General features: G+C 44.2%; 5 protein-coding genes across 5 annotated transcripts; 1 reads left to right on the top strand and 4 right to left on the bottom strand.

Moving 5' to 3' along the window:
- Positions 1 to 146: 146 nt before the first annotated feature.
- Positions 147 to 1,038, bottom strand: BGW36DRAFT_304266 (uncharacterized protein; the record flags this gene model as incomplete). Its single annotated transcript, XM_046211950.1, has 2 exons — positions 147 to 461; positions 541 to 1,038. 2 exons carry the CDS (start codon positions 1,036 to 1,038, stop codon positions 147 to 149), a joined length of 813 nt encoding a protein of 270 aa, XP_046067821.1.
- Positions 1,039 to 8,059: 7,021 nt separating this feature from the next.
- On the bottom strand, positions 8,060 to 10,018 carry BGW36DRAFT_38421 (uncharacterized protein). Its single transcript, XM_046216769.1, has 3 exons — positions 9,978 to 10,018; positions 9,642 to 9,924; positions 8,060 to 9,570 (listed from the first exon to the last, which is right to left on the bottom strand). The coding sequence occupies exons 2-3, from the start codon at positions 9,686 to 9,688 to the stop codon at positions 8,178 to 8,180; spliced, it is 1,440 nt and encodes a 479-aa protein (XP_046067820.1). The 5' UTR covers positions 9,689 to 9,924; positions 9,978 to 10,018; the 3' UTR covers positions 8,060 to 8,177.
- BGW36DRAFT_280847 (uncharacterized protein) lies at positions 9,666 to 10,245 on the bottom strand (the record flags this gene model as incomplete). The annotated part of the gene is made up of 3 exons (XM_046210215.1): positions 9,666 to 9,924; positions 9,978 to 10,128; positions 10,182 to 10,245. Coding segments are annotated over 3 exons (474 nt in total), but the record flags the coding sequence as incomplete, so codon positions are not given.
- A 627-nt stretch (positions 10,246 to 10,872) lies between these two features.
- Positions 10,873 to 12,333, bottom strand: BGW36DRAFT_38411 (uncharacterized protein). The gene is made up of 2 exons (XM_046216761.1): positions 11,420 to 12,333; positions 10,873 to 11,369 (listed from the first exon to the last, which is right to left on the bottom strand). The coding sequence occupies exons 1-2, from the start codon at positions 11,857 to 11,859 to the stop codon at positions 10,964 to 10,966; spliced, it is 846 nt and encodes a 281-aa protein (XP_046067818.1). The 5' UTR covers positions 11,860 to 12,333; the 3' UTR covers positions 10,873 to 10,963.
- BGW36DRAFT_464476 (uncharacterized protein) lies at positions 12,160 to 15,614 on the top strand (the record flags this gene model as incomplete). The annotated part of the gene is made up of 3 exons (XM_046222251.1): positions 12,160 to 12,330; positions 12,398 to 12,548; positions 12,599 to 15,614. Exons 1-3 carry the CDS (start codon positions 12,225 to 12,227, stop codon positions 15,612 to 15,614), a joined length of 3,273 nt encoding a protein of 1,090 aa, XP_046067817.1. The 5' UTR covers positions 12,160 to 12,224.
- Positions 15,615 to 15,760: the final 146 nt, after the last annotated feature.

Genomic DNA, 15,760 nt, shown 5'->3' with positions numbered 1-15,760 from the left:
ACATGGAACATCGGATTTAATCCAGCATAGAGCCTAAACCCGACATCCCACCCTGTGTCAATTACTCTGAGTCCACTCAAAACAAGTCGCGACTGACAAGCACAAGAGGGAGCAAAATGCTATTCTCATCACGCAGTACCGTAGGATTATTGCAAGACCACATCCAGCCAGCTTCTCTTAAGGGGGTCTGTGTCTGCTGGCGAGGTATTGGGCTGAGGTGGGGTTGTCTTTCTCGCGTCAACAGCCAACATCGTTGCAGCTACTTTATCATTAATTACCTGCCTTGATGGCCATGCTGTGACAGTATCTCCGCATAGAACTTGCGTCATCAACTCATCGAAGCCATTGTAAATGCTTACTACATCTGGATGAGCATTGAAAACATAATTTATGACGATATCCAATTTTTGAATAGGATATTTCTTGTGGTTCTTGCTGAATAGAGATGAGTGAAGATTCAACTGCGGAATTTGTACGTGAGACCTACATCACCTTAGCTAACGTGTCTCCGCAGGCTATCAGAACCCCAATGCCTAGTACTCCTGCTGCTTGCCAACATCGGCTGCCCTGTCTCTTGAACTCATGAAGTTTCACTCGCAGGGTATCCTTTTGCGAGATGCTCATCGTATCCCACTCATCAGGATATGCAACTGCCAAAAGACGGTCCATAGAGAGTTTCGCAGCAGTCTGCCAACGAGAATTTTTTAGCATTCCATGTTCCATCTCTCGCTTGGTTTCTCGCATCAGTAGTTTTAAGGAAAAGTATAGCAAGGTTTGCGAGACAAACAATCGGAGTCTGCGGTCCGATCTAGATTCCGGAAGCGTATAAGCATGTCGAAAAGCATATCCAGCTCTTTCCTCGATTGAGCGGGTTGAAGCTGAAAGAGATGGAGAATTGTGAAACCAAAAGCCTTCCTTCTGCCAGATGGTGAAATTCTGGTATATATATGTCGACAGGTTGTCTCTGATTAGACCTTCGCCGCATTCAATGGCGCCTTGAACATCTGGATCAGAAAGCGTACAAAGGATGTTCGGCATCGGAGTGTTGCTAATCTGTCTCATTGATTGCTTGGAAGTTTGGTCTGACATCAGGCTAGCTATCAAAGCTTTCTGATCCGACGGCTTGAGCTTTTGTGTGGCCAAAGCATTCTTGCTCAGACGAGTTAAGTACATCGTAAATCAGATCGTATTTTATTTGGCTAATTACAAAAGAAAAGGTAGGCAAGACTTAGCTTTAAATGAATTTTTAGGGCCGGGACAACACGACGAAGTCATGAAGTCTTCGCCAAACAGGAGAAGTTTATGGTGTAGCTGCCGTACCTTTCAGACTAGTTTATCACCAACTGTATTTAAGTGGATGATAGGGTGACCAGATAATAGTGACCGGGACAAAGTTACTGGAAAAGGGTCACACAATAACTACGCTCAGAAGGATAACTGACAAATGAAAGTATTTTATCTGCTACTTAACGACTTTAGATAATTTTCTTGTCCGTAGGAACTTGTTTTCAACACATCTGTACGATGCTAATCGTAACCACCGTCTGTAGTAGGAAAACAGTTAGGTAAGGTAGGACTTTATTATGCGTACTCTGTTTAAGTGTCAGGTCCTGTATACAGTGGTTTGCACATTCAGCCTGACAAAATCAATCATTTTGCGTTGATGAAAAGGCGGTACGCTGGCAACTAAACGTCTTACTCATCAGAATAATGTTTTTATATTGGCTATGAATGGTTTTTCTAACCGTTCTGGGTTTAGCACCGGATGCTGGGAAATGAGCAACAATCCGAGACTGTCAAGCTGATTGTGCAAACCACCGTAATATAATGTCAAATCGCAAACTAGGTCACTTGGAATCTATCTAACATAAGTTTAGCTTTTCCTAGCACCGGCTTTTGCAAAGTAATGAGTATTGTAAATCAAATCTTCGGCCTCCTTCCATCGCTCTTGTTCAAACTGGACCCACAGTGTTTAGAAGGACCAGCAGTATTTATCCTGGTTTCCAAGTATCTTAAAATGGATCCATCTGCATAACTGTGAATATGCATGATATTTACAGCATTCGAAAATCGGTAGCTTGCTTATTGTCAAGATATAGGATCTTTAGAATGTGTATGGAGAAGAAACTATTCTAATTACAGATCGAGCTAAAAGCAAATTTTTTAACATTGTGGAGGCTGTGTAGGAATTAGAGCAAGCTAGTAATGCAATTTTTAAACACTGTGGAGACTGTGCAGGGGTGTCGGACTTTTTTACGCGTTCAAGTGGACTGACAGCATCTATACCATATCCGTAGATAATTTTTGGGCTGATATTGACCAAGATACTAAAGCATACATGAAAATTGAAGAGCAAAAACTTATAATTAACGTCGACTTCATATGCAGGATGGTCAATTCGCACCAATCAAAGAAGACCCACAGTTATGTAGCTAATTCTGTCCCTTGTAAGTAAGTGAAGCATAAATATGGCCGAGAATCCAGCATTAGAGATATTTCTTTCTGAATCAGGGGCAGCTGGCCTGCCATCTCCATTCTTTGAATAGTCATTACCGTTGCTTCTTACTTCACATTCGTTACATATCGCATCTCCTTCGATCTTGTGATTCATTTACACCCTTCTTTTATTTATAAGAGATCTTTTTGTTGCTCTATGTTGCTTGGCTTCTGAGTATCTCAACTCCGAATCTCCTCTTCAATCGTATCTGATCGAGGCCCATCTCGGACTCCCAAAATCTAGCCTCTGATCGACGGTCCAATCTCCAGCAACAATTACTTCTTCTCGATGGCGGGGCTGTCAACCCAGCCAGATATGGCGGCCACTGAAGGTCCTTTTCAACATCAAACCTCGACAAGCCAGCACCGACTTCATCAAACCAACGACGGGTAGTTACTTAGTCAACAGGATCCCTCGGACCAACTCGAAGAAACTTTCGCGTCATGTTTTTATTGAAGATTCCCCTTTAATTTCTTCCATTATAGCAGTCCTTAAGCCCTCACAATCAGCACTCTCTAATTAATTGTAACCACTACGAACGACAATTCCCTAAAGGCCACCACCAGAAGTATGTGTCTTATCCAGAGTTTCCTTCAACGTCTCACCTTCAAGTGCCTCTTCTAACTTCATTTTTTAGTAAGCACTGCAGCACATACATATACCCCATATTACGATGTTGATTAATCTCCGCACGGTTTCCATGGTGTTTAGATATTCTTTGTTACCATACCTCCACAGTGTTCAAAAATTCACTGTTACCATGTGTTACAAAGGGTCTTCACAGTATTTTCAAGTTCATTCTTATCATGCATTACAATGTTGAATAATCCCTGCACGACATTCACAGTGGTTAACTATTCTTTGTTACCATGCCTCCACAGTCTTTAAAAGCTCATTATCACGCTTTATGGTATGAACAGTTTCTACCTTCCCTATTGTCAATTTATAGGATCTTTAAAGTGTTTAAAATACAACCAAGAACCTAGTCCAATGGCAGGGCGACTTAGTAGCAAATGTTCAAACACTGTGGAGACCTCATGAAAACTTCCCGGGGTTGTTAAATACTGGGGTCTCTGCAGTGGTTAAAAGTTCATTTCTACCACATATAATGTTGATATTCTCCACATAGTTCTCCATGGGATGTAAAGATTCTTTGTTACCACATGTTAATAATAGTGATTAATCCCTATACAGTCTCCACAGTGTTTAAACACACTTTACTACTATTTGTTACAATAGTGATTAATCCCCTCAGTGTTCAAACAGTCTTTGTTACCACATGCGACCACTAGTGATCAATCCCTGCATGGTCTCCACAGTGTTTAAGCACACTTTGTTACTATGCATTACAATGTTAATTAATCATCTCCATGGTGTTATAGTGTTAAAATTGATCCACAGTATTTAAAAAGATCAGCAATATTTATGCAATTTACGAATACAGCACGTAAAATGGATCCACAGTGTTCAGGCTTACACACAGGACTCTGTATAGAGTAGATCTAATAGCATAAACAAGTTAAATTTATCAATTTAAACATCAATCCTATACTAATCTATTAACTATTTATGATAAATTGAACCAAAAGTATTTCTTAGGCTACATATACTATTTCTAACATGAATAAAGACGTAAAACGTACAAGAGAATCTTATTTTTTAAAAGGGGTTATCTCAAGTCTACAGAGTTTGAACAACCTGATATCATCTTCCCCAAATGACCTTCAGAACTTACACCGCCAAAAATGTCGTCTCTATCTCAAACAAGAGCACTATTTCGGCCTGGGAAAGGACGATGTCATAGTTGGACAAAGAGAGAACTCAATCTTCTTTCACACCCTCGGTATATACATTGGAGCGTCAAACAAATTCGGAAACAATTCTTCCGTCACTATCACCAAGTGCTGTAATCCATGTCAGAGTTCCCACTATACGATATCGAATAATTTCTGTTTGGTCCCCACAGTGTTTAAAAAATATCGTTGCCGGCTGACTATACTATGTCCAAAATCAACCAATCTTTATCAGAGCAATGACTTGTAAACACTGTGGGAACTGTGATAGAGATTATTTAATATAACGTTCAAAATGGATCCATAGCGTCTAAGTAGATCGGTAGTGTTTACGTTGAGTATGCTATTTAAAATGAGTTTATAGTGTTGAATATGGTCGGCAAAACTTACACTACTTACGGATATACTGCATAAAATGAATTCACAGTGTTTAGAATGATCGGCAATATTTATACCTGTCTGTGAGAATGTAGTTCAAGTGGATCCACAGTGTTTAAAGTGATCGGCATCGTTTATACTATTTACGGGTGTGCTGCATAAAATGAATCCACAGTGTTTAGTGTTTAAAACGATCGGCAATATTTATACGATTTACGGATATATTATTTAAACTGGATCCACAGTGTTCAAGTAGACTGGCGGTCTCTATACCCATTACAATATAGTGCTTCAAATGGATCCACAGTGTTCAAAATGATCGGCCGTATTTATACCCTTTACGTGTTATGCGTTGAAAATGAATCCACAGTGTTTAAAACAATCGGCAATGGTTATACTAGCTGTATTCTTTAATAGTATAAATATTTTGAGTCTATCAGTTTAAATATTTTGTATAAACACTGTGACTTATTGATGCATATTATAGATCAAATACTGTAGGCCGAGCAAATCTAAGTGCTCCAAGTCTTGTAACCGAAGTCTAGCATAATATCAGTACTCTATTATTATCTATATAGATCTATGGACCGATGTATTGAAGTCGTGATAGTTGCCAAGACTCCATTTACTTGTTTTTGATTTAGCTAGTATTACTCGCTAGATCTATTTCATAATACCTGTCAGTCCATATGAACACTGTAGGATCACTGGTTACAAGTCGGTCATCAATCAAGTACTGAGTTATACTATATATATATATATTGTCACAGTTTCAGTATATAAGATTGTAAAGATTTAACATCTAACTGAGAGGCTTGTTTAACAGATCAATTTAGCAACAGAAAGTTTAAACAGTATGGGGACTGTGATACGGATTATTCAACATTGTATAACAAACTAACTCAAAGTTTAAACACTGTGTTACCGGCCATCAATGATTTTCAAACACTGTGGGGACTGTGACAGGGGTTACATATTCATTATAGCAGCCTCCAAGCCTCACAATCACCACTCTCTAATCAATTGTAACCACTGCGGACGACAATCCCCTAAAGGTCATCACTAGGAGTATGTGTCTTAACTAGAGTTTCCTTCCACGTCTCATCTTCAAGTGTATTAGAGAATACAGCTGACCTACTTGAACACTGTGGATCTGATTTAAACAACATACTTATAAATGGTATAAACATTGCCGATTGTTTTAAACACTGTGGATTCATTTTCAACGCATAACACGTAAAGGGTATAAATACGGCCGATCATTTTGAACACTGTGGATCCATTTGAAGCACTATATTGTAATGGGTATAGAGACCGCCAGTCTACTTGAACACTGTGGATCCAGTTTAAATAATATATCCGTAAATCGTATAAATATTGCCGATCGTTTTAAACACTAAACACTGTGGATTCATTTTATGCAGCACACCCGTAAATAGTATAAACGATGCCGATCACTTTAAACACTGTGGATCCACTTGAACTACATTCTCACAGACAGTATAAATATTGCCGACCATTTTACGCTGTAGATCAGTATACTCAACACAAACACCACCGATCTACTTAAACACTATGGAGCCATTTCTAACATTATATACGACAGTGAGTAATCATGTTCAATAACCCCTTTCACAGTCCCTCCAGTAAAAAATTATGGTTAGTTTCCCATGCAATATTGACACATAGTCCCCACAGTGTTTATAGTCATTGTTAGTTCGTTATACTATATTGAACGATCTCTGCAAGAATAGGCGGGCCAGCAACGATATTTTTTAAACACTGCGAGGACCATACAGGAATTATTCGATATTGTATAATGAGAACTCTGACATGGATCATTTTATATTGCATTATGAGCTAAAATCGATTTTTAAACACTATTATGCATAAATTCATTGTGGGGACTTCGCAGGGATCACTCAACATTGCATAGAGAACTAACAATCAACATTATAATAGGGGGTAACAACTCACGTCACAGTATTTACTAACTTCATGGAGTTCCTATAAGGTCCCCAGGGTGTTTAAAAAATTTGCTATTTGCTTGCCCCACCATTAGACTAATTTCTCCTCTATATTCTAAACACTTTAAAGATTCTATATCCTGACAATAAGCAAGCTAGCGATAATTTTCAAATGCCATTAATATTATGCATTTTCACGGTTATGCAGACACTGTGAATCTATTTCTTGGAAGCGGGATACTGCCAATCCAAAGGTGCTTCTGTATTATCATTTAAGGTCTTTGTAATTAAGTCGTGCACCTTCTAGACACATGAACTGGCAACTTCTGAACACTTGTATAGTCTCTATAGTGTTTAAAATGTTCATTACTAGATTGCTTTAATCCCTGCAAGAGGTCCATAGTGTTCAAAATATTCATTAATATTCACTACTAGCTTATCTTAACCCCTGCACTGTCTCCGTGGTGTTCAAAATGTTCACGATTAGCATTATCTTAGTCCCTGCACTGTCTCCACAGTGTTTAAAATGTTCATTACTAGCTTGCTCTAATCCCTGCAAGAGCTCCACAGTGTTCAAAATGTTTTCACAACTTACATTATCTTAGTCTCTGCACAGCCTCCACAATGTTTAAAATGTAGCTTGCTCTAATCCCTGCACTGTCTCCACAGTGTTTAAAATGTTCATTACTAGCTTGCTCTAATTCATGCAAGAGCTCCACAGTGTTTAAAATGTTCATTAATATTCACTACTAGCCCATTTTAATCCCTGCATTGTCTCCACAGTGTTTAAGGGTTACGTTCCTAGTTTGCTGAAATTTTAAATTGATTCCACCAGTATAAACAAAGATGTTTATTTTGTACTAACAACTTTATGGAGTTTCTGTTGATAGGCTGATATTGGTTTTATTGATACCTGTAAAGTTTAGGACACTAATCACAATGGAAACAGGCCACCGAGTCGAATAAAAAATAGAGAATCAATGCCTCGCCACCAGAGGCACAGGTTCAGTAGCAAATGCCATCAAATAGAGAACCGATCTTCGAGAAGCGCACGGTTGAATATCACCAAACGGAGAATTGATCCTTAACCGAACGACTTCTGTGTGTAATGTATGTAGGTATTCATTCATTAGAAATCGGAATGAAGAGAAGAATACATCATTTAAAGTTTAATACGCATAGGATAGTATAGCGTTACTATTTGGTTAGAAGAAATTTGCCTTTAATTTCAAGATTAAGAGCACTGGTACACTCGGAGGCAAAACCGGTGTCGGGGTCTTACACTCTTTCATTGTTTCTCAAAGTCTACGCCAAGAAGGGCTAAACTACTTTTGGACAAAGTCCCACACAGCCCTGGTTCGCGGTATGACGTATGGTATTGTATCAGACAGATATACACAAATTTTTGTATTTAGGTTCCAACAGACTGCGTAACTATCTAAACTCTGTGGCAAATACTCTTCATCAGGCATTCTGGATTAAAATAAGCTCAAATTTAATAGCTCAGGCGTTAACTGTCTCTAAGAGCACTAGATTCACATACTATATAGAATTATCGGCCATTGATATATTAATGTCCAACTTCTCCATTGACCAGCTAGTCAACGTCGTAGAGGATGATAAAGTATTGGGGTGATCAACGCCTAAAATCTTCTTCTGTAGCCGTACACAATCCTTCATTAAGTCAACGGCTTCCACGCCGCGGTCCTGCCGTTTCCACGTGAGGGCGAGGTTGTTCATACTGGTCAGCGTGGAAGGATGCTCTACACCCTGCACCCTCTTTTTCGTCTTCATCACTTGCACATCCAGCTCTTCAGCCTCTTTGCATCGCCCTTCATTCCAGTACGTCGATGCCAAGTTGTTCATGCTGGTCAGCGTGTCAGGATGCTCTGCACCCAGCACCCTCTTTCTTGTCTCCATCACTTGCACCTCCAGCTCTTCGGCCTCATTCCATCGACCTTCAAGCGAGTATATTGACCCTACCATTTGGGTACTACTTAACGCATCTTCATGTTCCAGGCCTAGTAACTTCGTCCGAGTTTTCATCGCCCTGACTGACAGATTCTCCCCCTCAGCTCCATTTCCTTTTCTCCAGTCATACCACGCCGCCTTATATAGCAGCGAGGCCCACTCCAGTAATGAGTCACGTTCCTGCGGTCGCTGCGTGGCCGCAGACTTTGCATGCGGGAAAAGTACTTGACATTTTGCCCAGTTCTCATACTTTCCTGTGGGAAATTCGTAATTAAGATTCTGGATATACTGCCGTTTCCATTTTTCCAGCTCCCCATTCGCTTCAAGCCAGCTTCGTGTCGCTAGCTGCACCAGGTTGTGCATTTCAAAGGTTGTTCGATCCACGCTTATCGAGATAAACAAGTACCTTCGCAGCGCTAGAACATCATTTTGGAACTCATCGGTTACGCTAGATTGTGATTCACTGCCTTCGTCATCGTCGCGATCACTCTGCTCCGCGTTTTCCTGTCTGCTTCGATTATGAAGGAGGGCCTCGGGAATCCCTTGACGGTCGAAAAAGCTCATCAGCGACAGTAAATCGGCCGCTGATCGTCGGGTTTGGCGTATGCTGTCAAACGAGATCTGCCATGTAACGAGGACTGAGTTCTTGGCCTCCCAATCTCGACGAAACTGGCCGTCGTCGTGGTCTAACAGGCGGATCTTCTTGCGATCGCTTTTCTGGAAGTCATTGAGGTACTGTCGCACTGAACAACCTCGATCCGGGTCGGAAATATATGCCGCGGCTTGGACAATTGCAAGCGGGATGAACTCCAATGCTGCTGCAAGCTCAGCAATATCTTGACTCTCATCCTGCTTCTCATCCTGCTTTCCCAACTTTTTCTCAAAGAGGGCTAGTGCGTGCGCTTCGTCCATCGGTTCGATTGCAATAATGTCGCGCTGTTCCACCAGCTTCAACGCGGCCTCCCTGCTCCGCGAAGTTATCAGGACGGACCCATTCTGGCTTTGCGGGAGATACTCTCGCAGCGGTCGACTTGCCTGACGCTAGCTATCATGGTGTATGTTGACAAGAAAATCAGCATCATCGACGTTGTCAAGTATCATCACCCACTTCCCATTCTTGGTATCTCGCAGCCAGTTATGTACAAGCTTAAAGATGTTAGCTTTGGGATCCTGCCGTCCAAACAGCTTGACCGTATCTGCAATGTCATGATAGCTCTGCTCGAACCGGGCCGCGTTGCTGGCATGGACCCAGAAAACCCATGTTGTAGGAGATTGCTTGTGGGTTTGGTATGCATATTCAATTGCAAACTGTGATTTCCTTTAAGTTGAATTAGCAGCGACTGGCAAAGAGCATGGAATATTTTTACACACCCAACACCGCCAAAGCCAACAAGCGCAGTCCTGGACCCTGGTACAGTAGATCTTTGGTGGAGCTGATTTAGGACTGTCCCACGATCGACAAAATCTGGGTCACGGAGGAACGGGATCGATAGTAGTGGGCCGGGAGGAGTCTCTGGGCGCTCTGCGCAATCAGGATGCTATCAGCACGGCTCTCTAGTGGCTCTCAGTGGAGACTTGCCTGCGAGGTGGTGGTGGTGGTGGGTCTCGACGTTCCCAGCGTTATAGCCAACTTGTACTCCTCGGTTATGCGAGCCTGTGAACGTAGCATTGTTCTCAATATGACCCATTACGACTTGTGATAAATATGAAGCTTTCCTCTGTTTTTCATGATCAGGATGGATAACTTTTTTGAGTGAAATGGAGCCCGCTAGCCTTGTAACACCTCTGGCAGGGCGCAGCTCACTCATTTGGCTCGGACCAAAGATATTCCGACAAAGGCCACAGATTGGGACCGAGAGCGGACCGAGCCGAACCACAAATCGACCACCACGACTCCGTAGTTCACAGATGCCCCACCTTGATTTGCTTTCACCCACCACGCAAATTTGCGGAAGATCATGTTGATCATCGAGTTCTGAGCATATTAACGATATGGAACTGAATCTTGTCGCATCCACTCTGGAATTGATCCACGATATGACAAAATGTAATGAGCTGACCGCAGACTAAACTGGTCACATCTGCCAGGCACCCATACTTAAGGTTTGCCTGGTTTGCATGGAACCTTCCAGGGAGCATGACCTCAAATACTGAGGCAGTACAAGAGAAACACATGACATCATCTTATTTTGCAGTCTTGTACTGTTTCGGTAAATATCAGGAATCTACTTATATCGGAGACTTGACCCAATATAGTTTGGTGCACTGCGCCATTAAGGATTGAGACAGAATCCGAGAGTTTAGATGCGTGCACTGCATCTGCGTCAGGAATCACGAGGATTCACCGTCATCCCCCTTTAGTTGTTTTTGCCATGCGCATTCCAATTGATAGTACCCGCGCTGTAGCCAACTTGCATGCCACTGTTGTGGCTACCTGAAAATACTGCGCTATATGTGTTGCCGCTGCCCTGGCCTAACGATCGAGATTGTAATTGCGATGACACAACTCCAGAGGCAGCTTGGTCAGCCTCTAGGAAGCGTAACTGCTCTTCAACTTCTCTCATTGCGAGAGTTCGTTGGGCGCCGCCATCTTCTTCGTCTTCTGGCTCCTCCTGAAGTTCTTCCTTGCGCTTCAGGACTTCATTTTGCTGCTTCTTTGAGAGATCAATATGTTCCTCGATGGCTTTCTCCAAGTTTTGTAATTGGCTCTTCAGCTTCTCACGATCCGTTCTAGAGGTGGATTCTGAGCGAAGCTGAATAAGTCTTCAGAGCATTAGTATAGATTGGGAAGAGACTTTGTGAGGATCCCTTACAGCTGAGTGCTTTCGATAGCGAACTGAACGATATTCTGGCAGGATTGAATCTGCACTCTGAATGCACCGATTTTTTCTTTATTCCATACGCTGACAGAAAGGCGATCTCGAAGAGAAAGCTTTGTACTGCTAGAATGTTTTGTCCATTGCTGAAGTTTCTTGCTAAAATCAGCACACGCCTGACCACATTTGTTCACCGCGTCCGCAACGCCAGTCTTCTCGAGATCTGATTTGGCCTCGGCATAAGTCGCGCTATCGGAAATTTGAAGTTCTTCAAGAGCGGCTAGCGGACGCTGGATAGCTTCCAGGGTTGAAGCGATATCTTGGACCACTTCCTTCGCTTCTGCGAGGCTACCAATCAAATCACGAAGGTGATTGATACTGAAAATGGCGAACTCGGTAATGCCAATGGCACCGATAGCGATGCTGAACGGATCCATGTGTTCTAGACTCGTGTGATAAAATGAAGAGACGCTTATGTGCTTTCTGTAAAGCAGAAGTACGTCGGATTGACAGGTATGAGTAGAACACAGGTCAGTCTATTGTGGGGGTTGTAGACATGCGGCACGGATGTTAGGCACTTCCGCATCAAGATCAGCCAACGGTAGCTCGGAAGGTGCAAGTAGCTGGACCATCGCGCCCAACTATCCCGCCTGCCACCATATTTCGAGGTGTCATTGGCGGAACTATAAATAGAACACTTGTGTCTATTTCACTTAAGAGGGAGATCATCCCCATCTGGGATGCCGCTCCGTTTGGCTTGAATTCGAGATAAAACACGGCTTTAAAATGATCACAAGTCGGAATGGCTCATGCTGTGTATCATGCTACCTTCTCGGACTCGGATAACCGAGGAGTACAAGTTGGCTATAACGCTGGGAACGTCGAGACCCACCACCACTACCCCGCAGGCAAGTCACTGTTTTCTCCAATCGAGAGCCACTAGAGAGCCGTGCTGATAGCATCCTGGTTGCGCAGAGCGTCCAGAGACTCCTCCTGGTCCACTACTATCGATCCCGTTCCTCCGCGACCCAGATTTTGTCGATCGTGGGACAGTCCTCAATCAGCTCCACCAAAGATCTACTGTACCAGGCTCCAGGACTGCGCTTGTCGGCTTGGGTGGTGTCGGGTATGACAAAAGTCCATGCCCTTAACCAGTCGTTCTAACTTGAGATGAAGAAAATCACAGCTTGCGATTGAATATGCATACGAAACCCACACGCAGGATCCTAGAACATGGGTTTTCTGGGTCCATGCTAGCAACGCGGCCCGGTTCGAGCAGAGCTATCAGCAGATTGCAGATACCGTCAAGCTGTTTGGGCGGCAGGATCCTAAGGCCAACATCTTCAAGCTTGTGCACGACTGGCTGTGGGATAGCAAGAATGGAAAGTGGATCCTGATACTTGACAATGTTGATGATGCTCATTTCCTCCTCGACCGCCCCGATAAAGTTCAGAGTCAGGCTGGTCATGAAAATGGCAGAACTGATCGCCCACTGCGAGAATATCTCCCACAAAGCGAGAATGGGTCCATCCTGATAACTTCGCGGAGCAGGGAGGCCGCGTTGAAGCTGGTGGAACAGCGCGACATTATTGCAATCGAACCGATGGACGAAGCGCACGCACTAGCCTTGTTTGAGAAGAAGCTGAGAAAGCAGGATGAGAGTCAGGATATTGCTGAGCTAGCAGCAGCATTGGAGTTTATCCCGCTTGCAATTGTCCAAGCCGCGGCATATATTTCCGACCCGGATCGAGGTTGTTCAGTGCGACAGTACCTCAATGAGTTCCAGAAAAGTGATTGCAAGAAGATCCGTCTGTTAGACCACGACGACGGCCAGTTTCGTCGAGATTGGGAGGCCAAGAACTCAGTCCTCGTTACCTGGCAGATCTCGTTTGACAGCATACGCCAAACCCGACGATCAGCGGCCGATTTACTGTCGCTGATGAGCTTTTTCGACCGTCAAGGGATTCCCGAGGCCCTTCTTCAAGGTCGAACGAATCAGGAAATCGCTCAGCGGAGTGGTAGCGACGATGACGAAGGCAGTGAATCACAATCTAGCATAACCGATGAGTTCCAAAATGATATTCTAGCGCTGCGAAGGTACTTGTTTATCTCGATAAGTGTGGATAGAACAACCTTTGAAATGCACAACCTGGTGCAGCTAGCGACACGAAGATGGCTTGAAGCGAATGGGGAGCTGGAAAGGTGGAAACAACAGTATATCCGGAATCTAAATTCAGAATTTCCCACAGGAGAATATGAGAACTGGGCACAATGCCAAGTACTTTTCCCACACGCGAAGTCTGCAGCCACGCAGCAACCGCGGGAACGTGATCCATTACTGGAGTGGGCCTCGTTGCTGCATAAGGCGGCATGGTATGACTGGAAAAAAGGAAATGGAGCCGAGGGTGAGAATCTGTCAGTCAGGGCGATGAAAGCTCGGAAGAAGTTACTGGGTCTGGAACATGAAGATACATTAAATAGTATCCAAATGGTAGGGTTAATATACTCGCTTGAAGGTCGATGGAATGAGGCCGAAGCGCTGTTTGTGCAAGTGATGGAGACGAGAAAGAGGATGCTGGGTGCAGAGCATCCTGACACGCTGACCAGCATGAACAACCTGGCATCGACGTACCATAATCAGGGCCAATGGAAAGAGGCCGAAGCGCTGTTTGTGCAAGTGATGGAGACGAGAAAGAGGATGCTGGGTGCAGAGCATCCTCACACGCTGACCAGCATGGCCAACCTGGCATCGACGTACCGGAATCAAGGCCGATGGAAAGAGGCTGAAGAGCTGGAGGTGCAAGTGATAGAGACGAGTTCGAGGGTGCTAGGTGCAGAGCATCCTGACACGCTGGGCAGCATGACCAACCTGGCATCAACATACCGGAATCAAGGCCGATGGAAAGAGGCCGAAGAGCTGCAGGTGCAAGTGATGAAGACGAGAAATAGGGTGCTGGGTGGGGAACATCCTCACACGCTGACCAACATGGGTAACCTGGCATCGACGTACCGGAATCAAGGCCGATGGAAAGAGGCCGAAGAGCTGTTTGTGCAAGTGATGGAGACGAGTTCGAGGGTGCTGGGTGTAGAGCATCCGGACACGCTGGGCAGCATGAATAATCTGGCATCGACGTACCGGAATCAAGGCCGATGGAAAGAGGCCGAAGAGCTGTTTGTGCAAGTGATGGAGACGAGAAAGAGGATGCTGGGTGCAGAGCATCCTGACACGCTGACCAACATGGCCAACCTGGCATCGACGTACCGGAATCAAGGCCGATGGAAAAAGGCTGAAGAGCTGTTTGTGCAAGTGATGGAGACGAGAAAGAGGATGCTGGGTGCAGAGCATCCCTCCACGCTGACCAGTATGGCCAACCTGGCATCGACGTACCGGAATCAAGGCCGATGGAAAGAGGCTGAAGAGCTGGAGGTGCAAGTGATGGAGACGAGTTCGAGAGTGCTAGGTGTAGAACATCCTAACACGCTAACCAGCATGAACAACTTAGCATCGACGTACCGGAATCAAAGCCGATGGAAAGAGGCTGAAGAGCTGTTTGTGCAAGTGATGGAGACGAGAAAGAGGATGCTAGGTGCGGAGCATCCCTCCACGCTGACCAGTATGGCCAACCTGGCATTGACGTACCAGAATCAAGGCCGATGGAAAGAGGCCGAGGAGCTGGAGGTGCAAGTGATGGAGACGAGTTCGAGGGTGCTGGGTGGGGAGCATCCGGACACGCTGGGCAGCATGAATAATCTGGCATCGACGTACCGGAATCAAAGCCGATGGAAAGAGGCTGAAGAGCTGTTTGTGCAAGTGATGGAGACGAGAAAGAGGGTGCTAGGTGCGGAGCATCCTGACACGCTGACCAGTATGGCCAACCTGGCATTGACGTACCAGAATCAAGGCCGATGGAAAGAGGCCGAGGAGCTGGAGGTGCAAGTGATGGAGACGAGAAAAAGGGTGCTGGGTGGGGAGCATCCAGACACGCTGACCAGCATGAATAACCTTGCCCTTACGTGGAAACGGCAGGACCGCGGCGTGGAAGCCATTAACTTAATGAAGGATTGTGTACAGCTACAGAAGAAGATTTTAGGCGTTGATCACCCCAATACTTTATCATCCTCTACAATGTTGACTATGTGGTCAATAGAGAAGTTGGACATTAGTATATCAATGACCGATAATTCTATATAGCATGTGAATCTAGTTCTCTTAGAGACAGTTAACGCCCTAAGCTATTAAATTCGAGCTTCTGTTAATCCAGAATGCCTAATGAAGAGTATTTGCCACAGAGTTTAGATAGTTTCCCAGTCTGTTGGAACCTAAATACAAAAATTTGT

The sequence above is a fragment of the Talaromyces proteolyticus genome, assembly GCF_021365285.1.
Source record: "Talaromyces proteolyticus strain PMI_201 chromosome Unknown BGW36scaffold_11, whole genome shotgun sequence".
NCBI classification, from domain to species: Eukaryota; Fungi; Ascomycota; class Eurotiomycetes; order Eurotiales; family Trichocomaceae; genus Talaromyces; species Talaromyces proteolyticus.
Note: the sequence above shows the minus strand (reverse complement) of the source record. Positions and strands in the feature narration are given on the sequence as shown.

Coding starts and splice junctions, on each gene's coding strand:
- BGW36DRAFT_38411 (XM_046216761.1), bottom strand. CDS start 11,859: ATGGATCCGTTCAGCATCGCTATCGGTGCCATTGGCATTACCGAGTTC. Junction 11,370..11,419: donor GCTATCGAAAGCACTCAGCT/GTAAGGGATCCT, acceptor AATGCTCTGAAG/ACTTATTCAGCTTCGCTCAG.
- BGW36DRAFT_38421 (XM_046216769.1), bottom strand. CDS start 9,688: ATGATGCTGATTTTCTTGTCAACATACACCATGATAGCTAGCGTCAG. Junction 9,571..9,641: donor ACCATGATAGCTAGCGTCAG/GCAAGTCGACCG, acceptor TTCGCGGAGCAG/GGAGGCCGCGTTGAAGCTGG.